At 42.4% G+C, this 14,957-nt stretch overlaps 1 protein-coding gene and 1 pseudogene across 1 annotated transcript; both read right to left on the reverse strand.

The window, feature by feature from the left end:
- Positions 1 to 749: 749 nt before the first annotated feature.
- Positions 750 to 11,077, reverse strand: LOC118358656 (magnesium-dependent phosphatase 1-like; annotated as a pseudogene).
- On the reverse strand, positions 10,810 to 14,407 carry LOC118358719 (collectrin-like). Its single transcript, XM_035736651.2, has 6 exons — positions 14,134 to 14,407; positions 13,416 to 13,474; positions 13,211 to 13,296; positions 12,862 to 12,978; positions 12,237 to 12,431; positions 10,810 to 12,152 (listed from the first exon to the last, which is right to left on the reverse strand). The coding sequence occupies exons 1-6, from the start codon at positions 14,204 to 14,206 to the stop codon at positions 12,020 to 12,022; spliced, it is 663 nt and encodes a 220-aa protein (XP_035592544.1). The 5' UTR covers positions 14,207 to 14,407; the 3' UTR covers positions 10,810 to 12,019.
- Between the last annotated feature and the right edge of the window lie 550 nt (positions 14,408 to 14,957).

A 14,957-nucleotide genomic window follows, 5' to 3' on the forward strand; every position in this document is an offset into this window, starting at 1 on the left:
ACATGGAATTGGGCAATCGTACTGTTTTACTATACTATTCAGAATTTAACTAGAATGATTCATATGACCACCAGTCAATATTTCCCCCAAAAGATATTGAGATTGAGAACACTGTACGGCTCATTTGTACTACTATTGCAAAAACAAATTGCTTTTAGAATTTTTCGATGAATGTGTGATGACTACATTTAGCAGAGACCTGGGGCCTTGGCCAAACTGCTGTTTGTTCGTCCCACCAGGCTAACCAAGGGAAATTAAATCTTAATCAACCAACTATCTTAATGAGAATTCGATTTGAACCTGAGAAATTTGACAAACAATCTATAGCTCTCTGGGGTGAAAAATGAGGTGTGGAGATTGACCCGGGGCTTACAAGAAGAACAGAGATGGCAACGAGAAAGAGGAATAAAAGAAAACTGTGAATGAAAAGTCTAGGGCCCAATTAGAGAATGGTCCTAACAGTAAATGAAAGAATGGACGAGTTGAGTATTTACATCAATACCAACCTAATGACAAAGAGATGACAAAATATGAGGGAAGTGATTACCATGATTGTACAGTTGTGTTTTATACAGTATAAAACACATATATTGCACGGCGCTGGCCAAACTGATCTGGTTATACACATAACATGTGTAGTAATGTTGAAAACAGTGAAGTGCTGATATGTAGGTTTGTGGCAGTGCAACACTGCCCTCAGAGGTCAAGTCTATGTATTGCATCAATGCATCAACTCTGTCCGCAAGAACTCATTTTGCACCCTGGGAGAACTGCAGAATCTCTTCAACCACTAGTCTCATAGTCACTCTTTTAGGAACCAGAACACACTGCACACCTGAGGGTAAATTAAAGTAAAGTTACTCGTCTTGTTATCTCCTTTGGGAGTGAACGGTTTATGCAACATACTTGTGTGACGACCCTCCCACTCTGTCTGCCAAATTCTTTCTCTTTGTTCTTGTTGGTGGGCGGAGCCGGGAGGGTCGTCAGCGAAATGGGACAGTGTCCCAGGGATAAATACACCCCATACATTGAAGAGACTCTCTTCATGCAGACACACTGTTATTTTTGGTCGTGGCATTTTGAGGCTTCTTTATGTTCATTTGTTTTGGCATCTCTCAACACGCCTCATTATCACCATCTGTGCATGCATCCACTCACACTACTGACTGCACATTCCATTATTACTTGGATATAGTTTACTTTATTTAATGAAAATGTTTGTCTCCCTCTTGTTTGTCTCCCTCTCCCTCTTTGTTTACACACCGGCTTCGAGCCGGTGTGTAAACAAGTGGGGGCTCGTCCGGGATCATAAGGTTGGATGCTAAACATTTTGGCGTTTTGTATTTTGTTGCATTATGGGTTAATGCTAATTGGGTTAATGCTAATTCGGATGCGCTTTGGTTGATATTCACTGCCTAGTCTTATAAGTGTTCGGCATAGTGCCTCCGAGGCGTATCCGTGATTTTGGATGTCCGATGATGTCATCAAACAGGCTTGGAAAGTATGGAAGTAGGTTTACTACTAGTGTCGTTAGGCTAACTGATATGAGCATTTTGTTGGGGAGAAAACGTGAAGTCACTGTTTTGATAAACACTGGAGGTGCTTTGTTTGCATGTCTTGTTACAACTTTCTTTGAGTTGCGCTGTTTGGTAGGTCCAGGGTTGGTTGCCTTTGTTTGTTTGGTAAACTTGCCACTGCGGTGGTTGTATGCTGCGTTGGAGAGAGTAACATTGGTTAGTTTCCAGGCCCCTGCCCAGGCTGGAAGCTCTTGCTCTACTCACTGTTGGGACATCGGTCCGAGAAGGTCAGTTCAATCCCATGTGTACCTCAGTGGGAGATTTTGGTATATATATATATTTGGGATAGTGCTATTTGCGACCCGGAGCTATAGCCTGTCTTTTCCCCTGTTAGGCTTAGCGACATGTTCCACTTTGGAATACGTTGGGCATCGCAAATCCGCACCAAGACTAGGGTTGCGTTATTGTAGGATTTGAAGAAGCTCCTGGTATATCTCATCTCTCTCCTGTGGTGCCCAGTTTGATTGGTGCTTCTCTTGTTGTGGTTTGGTCTGGTGTGCTCAGCAGAGGGGCAGAGCAAAATTATTTTTTGCAGTTACTTGTGACTATGGCGTCTAATGTAGACCAGTTAATTCCATCAGAGGAACTGTTAGAATTATGTACTAAAGAACAGCTGTTGAATATCGCTGAACACTACTAGGTTGAAATTAGTGATATACATCAAAACAATTATGTTAGATTGATATTGAAGGCCAATCTGATGGAGATTGGCATACTCGTATGTATCACTGGGGCAGACTCTGCTGAGGAATCCCCACCTCCCCAGCCATCTCCCCATTTCGTTACATTGGCCGCTCCATCTGTTAGCCTAGTAGTCTTTTTCAGCTGTTACAGCTAGAGCATGATCGTGTTAAGCATGGAAAGGAATTGGAACTTAAACAGGATTTGGAGCATGCTGATTGTGTTAAGCATGAAAAGGAATTTAAACAGGATTTGGAGCGTGCTAAAATCAAGCTGCAACAAGAGGGTCTAGAATTGGTTAGAGAAGGAAAGCTCTTGGGGGAGAGTTTGCTTAGGGAAGGTGACCCTGATTTAGCTAGGGGTCGCTCGTTCGTGCCCCGGACACATATGATATTGTTGGAAACTTACAGCTGTTGACAAAATTTAATGAGGTGGACACTAAGACTTATTTTCGTTGTTTGAGTATGTTGCTTATGCTAGGAGTTGGCCTAATTCTGATCTCACTTTAATGTTGCAGTGTGTGTTGACTGGTAAAGCGCAGGAAGCATATTCAGCTCTTGGTGTAGCCGACAGTCTCAGCTATGCTAAGGTTAAAATGGCTGTGCTACAGATTTACGAATTGGTTCCTGAGGCTACCGTCAATGATTTAGAACTTTAAAAAGGGCTGATAAACAGACTCATATTGAGTTTGTGCAAAAGTTATCTTCACAGATGAATCGCTGGTGTTCTGCCTCTGCGGTTACGACTTTCCAGGGGCTGTGTGATCTGATTATGCTAGAGCAATTTAAGGACACAATCCCTGATCGAATAGCCACGTACATTAGCGGCCGAAAAGTGAAGACTGTCTCTGAAGCTGCGATTTTGGTAGATGAGTATGTTTTGACTCACAAAAGTGGCTTTGCAGAACCAAGTAGATGTGGTCAGGGCAATGAATTGCAATGTCCGCACTGTGAGACGCCTAAGACAGAGCTACAGGGAGACAGGATGGACAGCTGATCATCCTTGCAGTGGCAGACCACGTGTAACAACACCTGCACAGGATCGGTACATCACACTTGCGGGAAAGGTACAGGACGGCAACAACAGCTGCCCGAGTTACACCAGGAACGCACAATCCCTCCATCAGTGCTCAGACTGTCCACAATAGACTGAGAGAGGCTGGACTGAGGGCTTGTAGGCCTGTTGTAAAGGCAGGTCCTCACCAGACATCACCGGCAACAACGTTCTCTATGGGCACAAACCCACCGTCACTGGACCAAACAGGACTGGCAAAAAGTGTCTCACCAGGGGTGATGGTCGGATTCTCGTTAATCGTCGAAGGAATTAACGTTACTCCGAGGCCTGTACTCTGGAGCGGGATCGAGGTGGAGGGTCCGTCATGGTCTGGGGCGGTGTGTCACAGCATCATCGGACTGAGCTTGTTGTCATTGCAGGCAATCTCAATGCTGTGCGTTACATGGATGAAATCCTCCTCCCTCATGTGGTCCTCTTCCTGCAGGATCATCCTGACATTACCCTCAAGCATGGCAATGCCATCAGCCATTCTGCTTGTTCTGTGCATCATTTCCTGCAAGACAGGAATGTCAGTGTTCTACCTTGGTCAGAGAAGAGCCCAGATCTCAATCCCATTGAGCACGTCTGGGACCTGTTGTATCGGAGGGTGAGGGCTAGGGCCATTCCCCCCAGAAATGTACGGGAACTTGCAGGTGCCTTGGTGGAAGAGTGGGGTAATATCTCACAGCAAGAACTGGCAAATCTGGTGCAGTCCACGAGGAGGAGATGTACTGCAGTACTTAATGCAGCTGGTGGCCACACCAGACACTAACTGTTAATTTTGATTTTGACCCTCCCCCCTTTGTTCAGGGACACATTATTCCATTTCTGTTAGTCACATGTCTGTGGAACTTGTTCAGTTTGTCTCATTTGTTGAATCTTGTTATGTTCATACAAATATTTACACATGTTAAGTTCTGAAAATAAACACAGTTGACAGTGAGAGGACTTTTTGTTTTCTGCTGAGTTTTGTTCACTTTATTTAATAAAAATATATCTCCACGTTGTCTCCCTTTTTGTTAAAAGCTAAGAGCCAGTTCGAAACAGTTGCTAAGTTGCTATACTCCAAAACAGATGTCATGACACTCTCATGGTATAGAATCATTTTGAAATCATCGATATCTTTTCTCTGTTGTGTATATGTATTTGAATGACTTTGGAAGTTAGAGTGGACTTCATGAAGTTATAAATTGGTTTGAGATTATATACTTTATGGAGGTGTAAAGTACCTAGTCGAATGACGTCTTTGCTGTTCCTATGTTCAGCATCAAAGAAAGTCATCTCACTGAAACTTGAATCCACTGTCTGCCTGGAGCCAGAACAAAGACACAATGACAGTGAGTTCCACTACAAACACACTTTGACGACCAGTTACCCAAGCATAAACACAAACATGAAAGAATGTCGCCAAAAAGGGTAGCTGCCGTTTCTGCTATTGTGTGTGTGTTTTTTTTTGCGCTAATCCTAACTTTTTTTGTACATAAAGTTTCTGCCATCGTTTCCTATGACCCGAAACCGCTTCTGGACAGTTGTTACTAACCTCGATTTGTAACGAACTTCGTCTGTCGTTTGAAGAGAGTCAGACCGAAATGCAGCGTGTAGGTTACTCATGACTTTTAATGAAGATAATGCGGTACATGAAATAACTGAAAATACAAAAACAACAAACGAGTGAAACTAATCACAGCCTATCTGGTGACTAACACAGAGACAGGTACAATCACCCACGAAATACAACGCGCACTCAGGCTGCCTAAATACGGTTCCCAATCCGAGACAACGAGAATCAGCTGACTCCAATTAGGAATCGCCTCAGGCAGCCAAGCCTAACTAGACACACCCCTAATAATACACACTCCCAATTAATACAAACCCCAATACGAAATACAACATATAAACCCATGTCACACCCTGGCCTACCCAAACATATAACAAAAACACAAGATACAATGACCAAGGCGTGACACGATTTGAATGAAGACTTCTTCTTGAGTCGGTGACGCAGGAAATACTGCACACCCCGGACCAGGAACTAAACCTCGAGACTCGGAAAAGGCGGCGTAAGAGAGGCCAGCGTGTGGGCACCCTATCGAAACTATGTTGGCGTATAAATAATCCGCCTCTATCCTCCGTTCTATTGGCGAACGTACAGTATAATCACTGGAGAACAAATTGGACAAGCTCTGTTTGAGACTATTCTATCAATGGGACCTGAAATGTAATATCCTGTTTCTCTGATCCTGTTTCTATGCATCGTCAAGACCGTACGGCAGCGTCGGGTAAGGTTAGGAGGGGAGGGGTATGTCTTTCAGCTGGTGCTCGATACCTAATAAGGAAGTCTCATGGTTCTAAATGGCAAAATGTTAAAGATTTTAGCGAGTTACAGTTCATATAAGGAAATCAGTCAATTGAAATAAATTAATTAGGCCCTAATCTTTGGATTTCACATGACTGGGAATGGAGATATGCATCTATTGGTCACAGATACCTTTTAAAAAATGTAGGGGTGTGGATCAGAAAACCAGTCAGTATCTGATGTGACCACCCCACATCTCCTTCGCAAAGTGTGGATCAGGCTGTTGATTGTGGGCTATGGAATGTTGTCCCACTCCTCTTCAATGGCTGTATGAAGTTGTTGAATATCGGTTGAAACTGGAACACGCTGTCATAAACGTTGATCCAGAACATCCCACACATGCTCAATGGGTGACATGTTTGGTGAGTATGCAGACCATGGAAGAACTGGGACATTTTTAGCTTCCAGAAATTGTGTATAGATCCTTGCGACATGGGGCTGTGCATTATCATGCTAAAACATGAGTTGATCGCGGCAGATGACAGGCACGACAATGGGCCTCAGGATCTCATCACGGTATCTCTGTGAATTCAAATTCCCATAGATAAAATGCAATTGTGTTCGTTGTCTGTAGCTTATGCCTGCCCATACCATAACCCCACCGCCACCATGTGGCACTCTGTTTACAACGTTGACATTAGCAAACCGCTCGCCCACATGACATCATACACGTGGTCTGCCAGTTGGACATACTGCCAAATTATTTTAAATTATGTTGGAGGCAGCTTATGGTAGAGAAATGAATATTAAATTATCTGGCAACAGCTCTGGTGGACATTCCTGCAGTCAACATGCCAATTGCATGCTACCTCAACTTGAGACATCTGTGACATTGTGTTGTGTGACAAAACTGCACATTTTAGTGGTGTTTTATTGTCCCCAGCTCAAAGTGAACCTGTGTAATGATCATGCTGTTTAATTAGCTTCTTGATATGCCAAACCTGTCAGGTGGATTATCTTAGTGAAGGAGAAATGCTCACTAAGAGGGATGTTAACAAATGTGTGCACAAAATGTGAGAAATATACTTTTTGTGCAGTATGGACAATTTCTGGGATATTTTATTTTAGCTGAAACATGGGACCAACACTTTACCTGTTGCCTTTATATTTTTGTTCAGATTATTTCACAAGAGACTTTTCATCTATATTATATATCTATTTATCACCACAAATTGTTGCTGGCACTAAGTCAGCACTCAACAAACTGTATAGGACACAAGGACACAAACAAACAATAACATGCTCTTCCAGACGAGGGGCTCCTAGTGGCTGGTGATTTTACTGCAGTGAAACTGAAATTGGTTTTTACCTCATTTCTGCAAGCATGTCACATGTGCAACTAGAGGAGACTAAACTCTAGATCACATTTACTCCACACACACAAACGGTTACAAAGCTCTTTCGCCCTCCATTTGGCAAATCTGACCGTAACTCTATCCTCCCACTACGACCTCCGACGAGCCATCAAACAGGCAAAGCAAAAAATACAGGACTAAAAACGAATCCTACTACCCTGGTTCTGATGCTCCTCGGATGTGGCAGGGCTTGCAAACTATCACGGATTACAAAGGGAAACCCAGCTGTGAGCTTACCAGTAACCTGAGCCTACCAGACGAGCTAAATGCTTTGTATGGCAGCTTTGAAGCAAGCATGATATAAGAGCCGATGTGAGTAAGACCTTCTAAACAGGTCAACATTCACAAGAACAGACAGATTACCAGGACGTATAGTCAGAGCATGCACTGACCAATGGCAAGTGTCTACACTGCCATTTTTCAACCTCTCCCTGACCCAGTCTGTTATACCTACATGTTTTAAGCAGACCACCATAGTCCCTGTCCCCAAGAACACCAAGGTAACATGTCTAAATTACTATCGCCCTGTCGCGCTCACATCTGTAGCCATGAAACACTTTGAAAGGCTGGTCATGTCTCACATCAACACCGTCATCCCAGATACCCTGGACCCACCCCAATTCACACACCGCTCCGAACGGATCCACAGATAACGCAATTTGAATTGCACTCCACACTGCCCTCTCCCACCCGGGCAAGAGGAACACATATATGAGAATGTTGTTCATTAACGACAGCTCAGCATTCAACACCCTAGTACCATCCATGCTCATCATTAACCTAAGGACCCTGGGACTGAACATCTCCCTCTGCAACTGGATCCTGGACTTCCTGACGAGCCGCCTCCAAGTGGTGAGGGTAGGCAACAACATATCAGCCGTGCTGACCCTCAACACAGGGACCCCTCAGGGGTGCGTGCTTAGTCCCTTCCTGTACTCCCTGTTCACCCACGACTGCGTTGCCCCCACGACTCCAACAACATCAAGTTTGCTGACGACGGCGGTGGTAGGCCTGATCACCGACGATGATAATACAGCCTATAGGGAGGAGGTCAGAGACCTGGTAGTGTGGTGCCAGGACAACAACCTCTCCCTCAACATCAGCAAGATGTGGACTACAGGAAACAGAGGGCAAAGCAGAGCCCATTCACATTGACAGGGCGGATGTAGAGCGGGTCGAGAGCTTCAAGTTCCTCGGTGTCCATATCACTAAGGATCTATCATGGTCCACACACACCAACACAGTCGTGAAGAGGGCATGACAATGCCTCTTCCCCCTCAGGAGGCTGAAAGTAATTGGCATTGGGTCCTCAGATCCTCAAAACGTTTTACAGCTGCACCATTGATAGCATCTTGTCTGGCTGCATCACCGCTTGGTATGGCAACTGCTTGGCATCTGACCTCAAGGCCCTTGGAGGGTAATGCGTACATCACTGGAGTCGAGCTCCCTGCCACCCAGGACCTGTATGCTAGGCAGTGTCAGAGGAAGGCCTTAAAAATGGTCAAAGTCTCCAGCCACCCAAGTCATGGACGGTTCTCTCTGCTACCGCAAGCAGTACCGATGCACCAAGTCTGGAACCAACAAGACCTTGAGCAGCTTCTACCCCCAAGCCATAAGACTGCTAAATATTTAGCTAAATAGTTAACCAAATGGCTAACCGGACTATCTGCATTGACCCTTTCTGCACTAACTCTTGACTCATCACATACCCTGCTGCTACTGTTAATTATCTATCCTGTTGCCTTTATTCATAGTTCTATGTACATATCTACCTCAGTTACCATGTACCCCTGCATATCGACCCGGTACTAGTACCCTGTGTCTATATGGCCACGTTATTGTTACTCATTGGGTTTTTATTGTGACGTGTTATGACTTTTCTCTATTTTCTCTCTCTCTGCATTGTTGGGAAGGGCCCATAAGTAAGGATTTCACTGTTAGTCTACACCTGTTGATTATGAAGCATGTGCCTAATAAAATGTGATTTGATTTGAAACACACAAACACACACTTCCATTCTCCAACTAACAGTATTTGTGTTGAAGACAGAAGAATCGTTCAGGACAGGTGGCAGTGGTCGTATAATCTCAAATTTAGATGCATACTTTTTGAAGTAAGGGACCTTTGACCATGGGTATATTTCCTTGAAGGATATGTATTGGTTGAAATTGAAGAGAGACAACAGCTGATTGGCTCCATCCACCTAGAAGGAACATTTAAGTAATTTACATTGCTGGCATGTTATTTCAAAGAATTACCCGTCTAGAGGCTAATAACAGAAATTGCCATTGTCTAAACAAGTTTTTACATAGATATTTACTCAGATTATAAAATAAAATAGCATGCAGTTGATCCCTGTGTGAACTAACCGTGATGCCACTCCAATCTGGATCCCCTGGTCATGTAGAGAAGTGAGTATGTCCATTGTTTCTTGGTACAGTTAGATTTTCTCTCCTCTTGCATCCAACACCACTCCCCAGTAGGGAAAGACGTGATATTATTATAAATCTGAAAAGACATGGCTGAAATGTTATTTGTGTAAGAATTGGAGAGGATTTAGAGAAGAACATAGCCTAAAGCCATCACTAGCTTGCAACTCATCAATCAATTTCACGATTTTTGATCAGGAAACTCACACATTGCCTTTGAAGTGGTGGGTCCACATGGCTATCTACCCAGAAGGGCCAAAGAGTATAATATGAGATAGGGAGAAAACAAAGCAGATGAGATGGAGGATGACAGGTACAGAAACAGACCGAAACACATGACAGTTAGCTAGACACTACTGTATCTGTGACAGTCTTCTTTTTCTGCTCTGGTTTTAGCTAGGTATGATATTTGTCGGTGTTCTTTCTCTTTAACTTTATTGAACATAGCTAGTTAGCTACGTGGCTATCTAATGTTAGCTAGCTAGCTACAGTTAGATACAGTATATATCTAGTTAGCTAGCTTTTCAATTTACCCAGGTCAAAAACAACAAAGCTATTGTTAGCTATTTCCTGAGTTAAGAAGTTACTTTTTCAATTATATATTAGTGAAACGCTAATAACGATCCTCAAATGTATTGAATCATCAAAATTGTAGGACTAGCTAGCTTACACTGTCACTTTCCAATGTGGTTGTTTTGGTGTTCTCAAATCAATTAATCACAGAAGCTTTCCCTTTGTAACATGTTGTCCTTTCTGGTGAGGCATCAAAGGTACTTGAACAGCACACTTGAGTTTGTTGCCAGCTGCATTAGAGTTGCTGATGCTATATTTGATCAAAATAAATAAAAGGACCCAGAGCTGGAACTGGTAGAAGACCTACCCATCAGAGATATTTAATTAAGGAAGATAAGAGCCACCCATTTAGCCACTTCATTATTGCCGAGGAACTGATTTAGAACAGTGTGTAAAATTCAAATCGTGTTACATTTGACACCTCATCTACCACATATGCATGTGTAATTGCAGCCACTGACTGAATGTGTTTCTGTGTTCCATAGTGTGTCCATGACAAGGTAAAAATCTGTCGTTCTGCCACTGAGCAAGGCAGTTAACCCACTGTTCCCCAGGCACCGAAGACGTGGATGTCGATTTATGGCAGCCCACAGCACCTCTCTGATTGAGAGAGTTGAAGGCATTCCGTTTTACAACGGACGAGGTATCCCCCTTTGCCTTTAATCATTCTCCATGCGCTGTAGCTGAATAAAGAGGTAGGCCTTAATGACGTTTAACCTGTTTTAACCCTCAACAGACTAGAGAGGTTGAAAGAGAGATTCCGCAATAGCCAAGGAAGAGACATATCTAAATGACAGTTTATTTGTATTTCCTCTTGATTCACACAATAGATTTTCATAACAAACAATATAAAATCAAAATGGGTGCTCTTTAATACAATGACTGGAAATGTACATAATCGACATTTAAACCCATCTGTTCATCTGTTTTGATCACATTGTGCAAAGCAAAGCAGTAAACAACTTCAAAAGGTGGTTAACGTTTAACTAGATGCTGGAGCTAGCGAAGACATTACATCAATAATTTCTTAGTTACATGTAAATCAATTATCATGGTGGTTCTCCTCCCTCTCGGATATATTTGTGCCTCTCTGTAGCTACGTTTTCATTATTTTCAGATTTGTGATTGATAAGAAGTACTCGTGATTTCTAAATGAACAAGATCACTGTTTATTACGGGATTCTATTATTTGACCATTATTTTGAAATATACATTACAATTGTTGACCAGATGCCACCTACTCGGTTTGCAGAAATGCTTAACTAAAGCCATGGATAAAACAGAACTGAAAGGTGTTGTGTTCGCTATAGCCTATCTCAAAAGCAGTTTTTAAAAAAAAAACTTACAGTGAGCTCCAAAGGTATTGGGACAGTGACACATTTGTGGTTGTTTTGGCTCTTTACTCCAGCACTTTGGATTTGAAAACATACAATGACTATGAGGTTAAAGTGCAGAATGTCAGCTTTAATTTGTGGGTATTTACATCACTTTTGGGTGATCCGTTTAGAAATTACAGCACTTTTTGTACATAGTCGCCCCCATTTTAGGGGACCAAAAGTATTGGGACAAATTCACCTATACGTATATGTGTATTATTAAAAATAGTCCAAAGTTTAGTTTTTGGTCCCATATTCCTAGCATGCAATGATTAAATCAAGCTTGTGACTTTACAAACTTGTTGAATGCATTTGCTGTTTGTTTTGGTTGTCTTTCATATTATTTTGTGCCCAATATAAATGGTCGCATCCACATTAATGTAGAAGTGTTTAAAACGATATTCTATTCTTATTTACAATAAAAGTGACAACAACATGACACAATACATTATTTATCATTTATTTCTATTGGGCACAAAATCGTTTTAAACACAACCAAAATAAACAGCAAATGCAGTTTTAAACTGTAGACACAGTGCATAAAAGTCTATTTGTAATGGTTTTTAATGTCTCTTGGCCCATCCTGTGCTTGCTTGGTAGCATTTTACAGGGGAAGCCTTTACAGCTTTGTGAAGCGATCGTCATCTGTGAGTCCTCTGTTGTAGATGCCGTCCAGGACGTTGCCATTCTCCACTCCTTTCATCTGCCTGTCCTCTTCATCCTGTCCATCCTCCATCATCCCTTTCTCTTTCCTGGGTTAGAATAAGCCATAGTTCAATAACAAAACACAGCATTATCAACAGAGAGACAGAAGTATTGTCAAAGGGTGGACTCACCGTCTCTTTTGAAGCAGAGAGGATACGAGCAGGGTGATGATTCCAGCAAACACAGCCCCTATGACCACTCCAAACACGATGAGCCAGGGAGGGGTGTCAGGGTTGACTGGCTCTGCCAGTTTGGGTTGGATGCCCAGAAACTCCAGAGTCCTATCTGTCAGGAGGAAGGCGTTGTTGATGCGATGCCTTGACATGCTATTAGACATGGGACGGCAGGGTAGCGTAGTGGTTAGAGCGCTGGGATAGTAACAGAAAGGTTGCAAGTTCAAATCCCCAACTTGACAAGGTACAAATCTGTCGTTCTGCCCTTGAACAAGGCAGTTAACCCACTGTTCCTAGGCTGTCATTGAAAATAAGAATTTGTTCTGAACTGACTTGCCTGGTAAAACTTTAAAAAACATGGAATTACTTTAAGTCCAATTGGTAAATCTCACCTTTTACAGGTCTCTGAATCTGTGTAAATACCACTTGCCTTGTGGTTCAGATTGTAAGCATAACATCTATTTTCTGTTTTATCTATCAGATACTCAGGTGGCTGTTTACGTTCACCTTTTTACTTCAGAGTTCAGTTCATCTACAGGTGTATACCAGGATATTTTCCTTTTAAAGTAGACCAAGAAATTACCTCACAGCTTTCTCCACATCTGCCTTAGGAATAAGCATGGTGGGGTTTTCTGGTGATATCACCACAAACCAGAAGGACACCCTCAGAGTCTGATTACACACGATAATGTTGTCGACACTGGAAAAGTCCCACAAACATCATAATGCCATGAATGCCATGTTGTCAGCATTACACCAACACACCAGGAATACATTTTTATTGACTTGAACAGAAGTCATAAAATATGCACACAGGAATGCTGGAAATTCATCTTTGCAGGAAGTGGAAAAAACATTATGCTGTACAACACTGTGCTTTGATTTCAGTTCAAATATATGGCACAAGTTTAGGGAACTGTAGATTTTCTTACTTGTAAGTTTCTGTTTTGTAGTACCGCCTCATGGCAAAGGCCATAGTTGCTCGGAAAAGGAACATTTCATTCTCATTCCATTCATACTGCAGTCAAAAAAAAGGACATTTCATCACCCAGCACAATGTAGTTCTAAATGTTGTATTTAAAACTTTTCATATCGGACCCATGATGTGAGAGAACACTTGTAAAGTATAGTACGTACGGCCTGATTTCCCAAAGCAGTTTTGATGCTGATTCGCACTCTGTAGCCATTTGATGCATCTACAGACAGAATAAGACTTATCTTGATGAGTGATTCTCATCCCCGTCTTAAACACATTTGAATCATCTTTGGATTCACCATGAGTGTACAAGAACACACTTTCTTTTAGAGGACACAAACCTGTGGGCTTGAATCACATGGGTTGAGAGGTCAAAAATAGTCCAACAAAAAAAGAAACAGGACAATGAAACCAACAGTAAATAAGAGATCCCTCACAAAGTGTTCCTCAAACCGTCCTGATAAAGAACTACCTGTACAACCATACAGTATTTACTGTGTGTCCACTCAAACATCCACTGTTGAACTAGAAACCTCTACGTAGTACATGACAATGCATAAACAACAGAACAGCATCAAACGCCATTGAAATCATGACAATACTCATTATAACCATACTCATTCACGTGAACTTCTTCCTCGAGAAAACTCTGATCAGCTGACAAGTATTGCACAGTCTCTCTCTCCCTACATTAAACTATAGATATTTGGCGAACTAGATAAAATAAACATTCAGGGACACAATGAGAGGTTGTAAACATAACATTTTGTAACACTAATATAAACTAGAGAATGACAACCAACCAAACACAAAAGCAATAAAACAAGTAGAAACTGTGAGGACATAAGCGTCTTCTTTAGATCAATCTGAGTAACTTACTAGGCTGGCAGAGGGTTTGTGCGAGGGCTGGTGCCCCCACCAGGTAGAGCAGAACCAGGATCCTCACCAACATCCTCTATGGATAAGAACACAACTAAGACAGAATCTCCTGTGCTGCTGGTTCAGTCAAAGTCCCAGTGGTCAGACATTAATGAGAAGAACAAAGTCAATGACGGAATTGGAATCAAACAGGGGGTGGCCACTATGGTTTAATGGCTAAACGATGACACAGCTGCAAGCGACAACTCTCCCTGCCCAACTTTTTATTGAAAGTGAACAGCCCTATAATAGTCATCCCCAGCAGTACAGTTAGCTTGCCCAGAGAGAAGAGTAATACAGCAACAGTAATGTGTGGGCAGCTGTGTGGGCAGCTGTGTGGGCAGCAGTGAAAGCACTAGCTACTGTTTGTCCAAGCCTCAGAGAAGTGGAAGAGGTTTGAGAAAGTGAGAGTGAGAGGGAGGCAGATGTCATGAATATAAACACACAGACCCAGTCTGCTTCTGTTTACCCAGTGGGCCTGCTGTACAGCATATACACCACCTTTCTGTTTGCCCAGTGGGCCTGCTGTACAGCATATACACCACCTTTCTGTTTGCCTTGCTTGTAGCTTTTCAGTTCCAGTAGCAACCCCTTCCTATCATTTCCTTCTATTCTTTTAAATTTGTGTCCATGCTGGGGTTGAAGGGATATTTGGCCAGACACAGGAATATCTTTGACATTAATGAAACAATATATCCTAGTTAACAAACCACGAGTAGGAAGTTTGTAGAAATGATGAACATATTTGAACTACCTTTTCTAACCAGGGGAGCTAACACCTTCAG

Source organism: Oncorhynchus keta, chromosome 26 (assembly GCF_023373465.1).
Source record: "Oncorhynchus keta strain PuntledgeMale-10-30-2019 chromosome 26, Oket_V2, whole genome shotgun sequence".
NCBI lineage: Eukaryota > Metazoa > Chordata > Actinopteri > Salmoniformes > Salmonidae > Oncorhynchus > Oncorhynchus keta.

Bases quoted from the DNA above. Each gene is read 5' to 3' on its own strand.
- LOC118358719 (XM_035736651.2), bottom strand. From the start codon at position 14,206: ATGTTGGTGAGGATCCTGGTTCTGCTCTACCTGGTGGGGGCACCAGCC. The intron at 13,297-13,415 runs GTACGTACTATA...TTTTGACTGCAG, and splicing joins CTGCTTTGGGAAATCAGGCC to TATGAATGGAATGAGAATGA. The intron at 12,153-12,236 runs GTGAGTCCACCC...ATTCTAACCCAG, and splicing joins TCTCTGCTTCAAAAGAGACG to GAAAGAGAAAGGGATGATGG.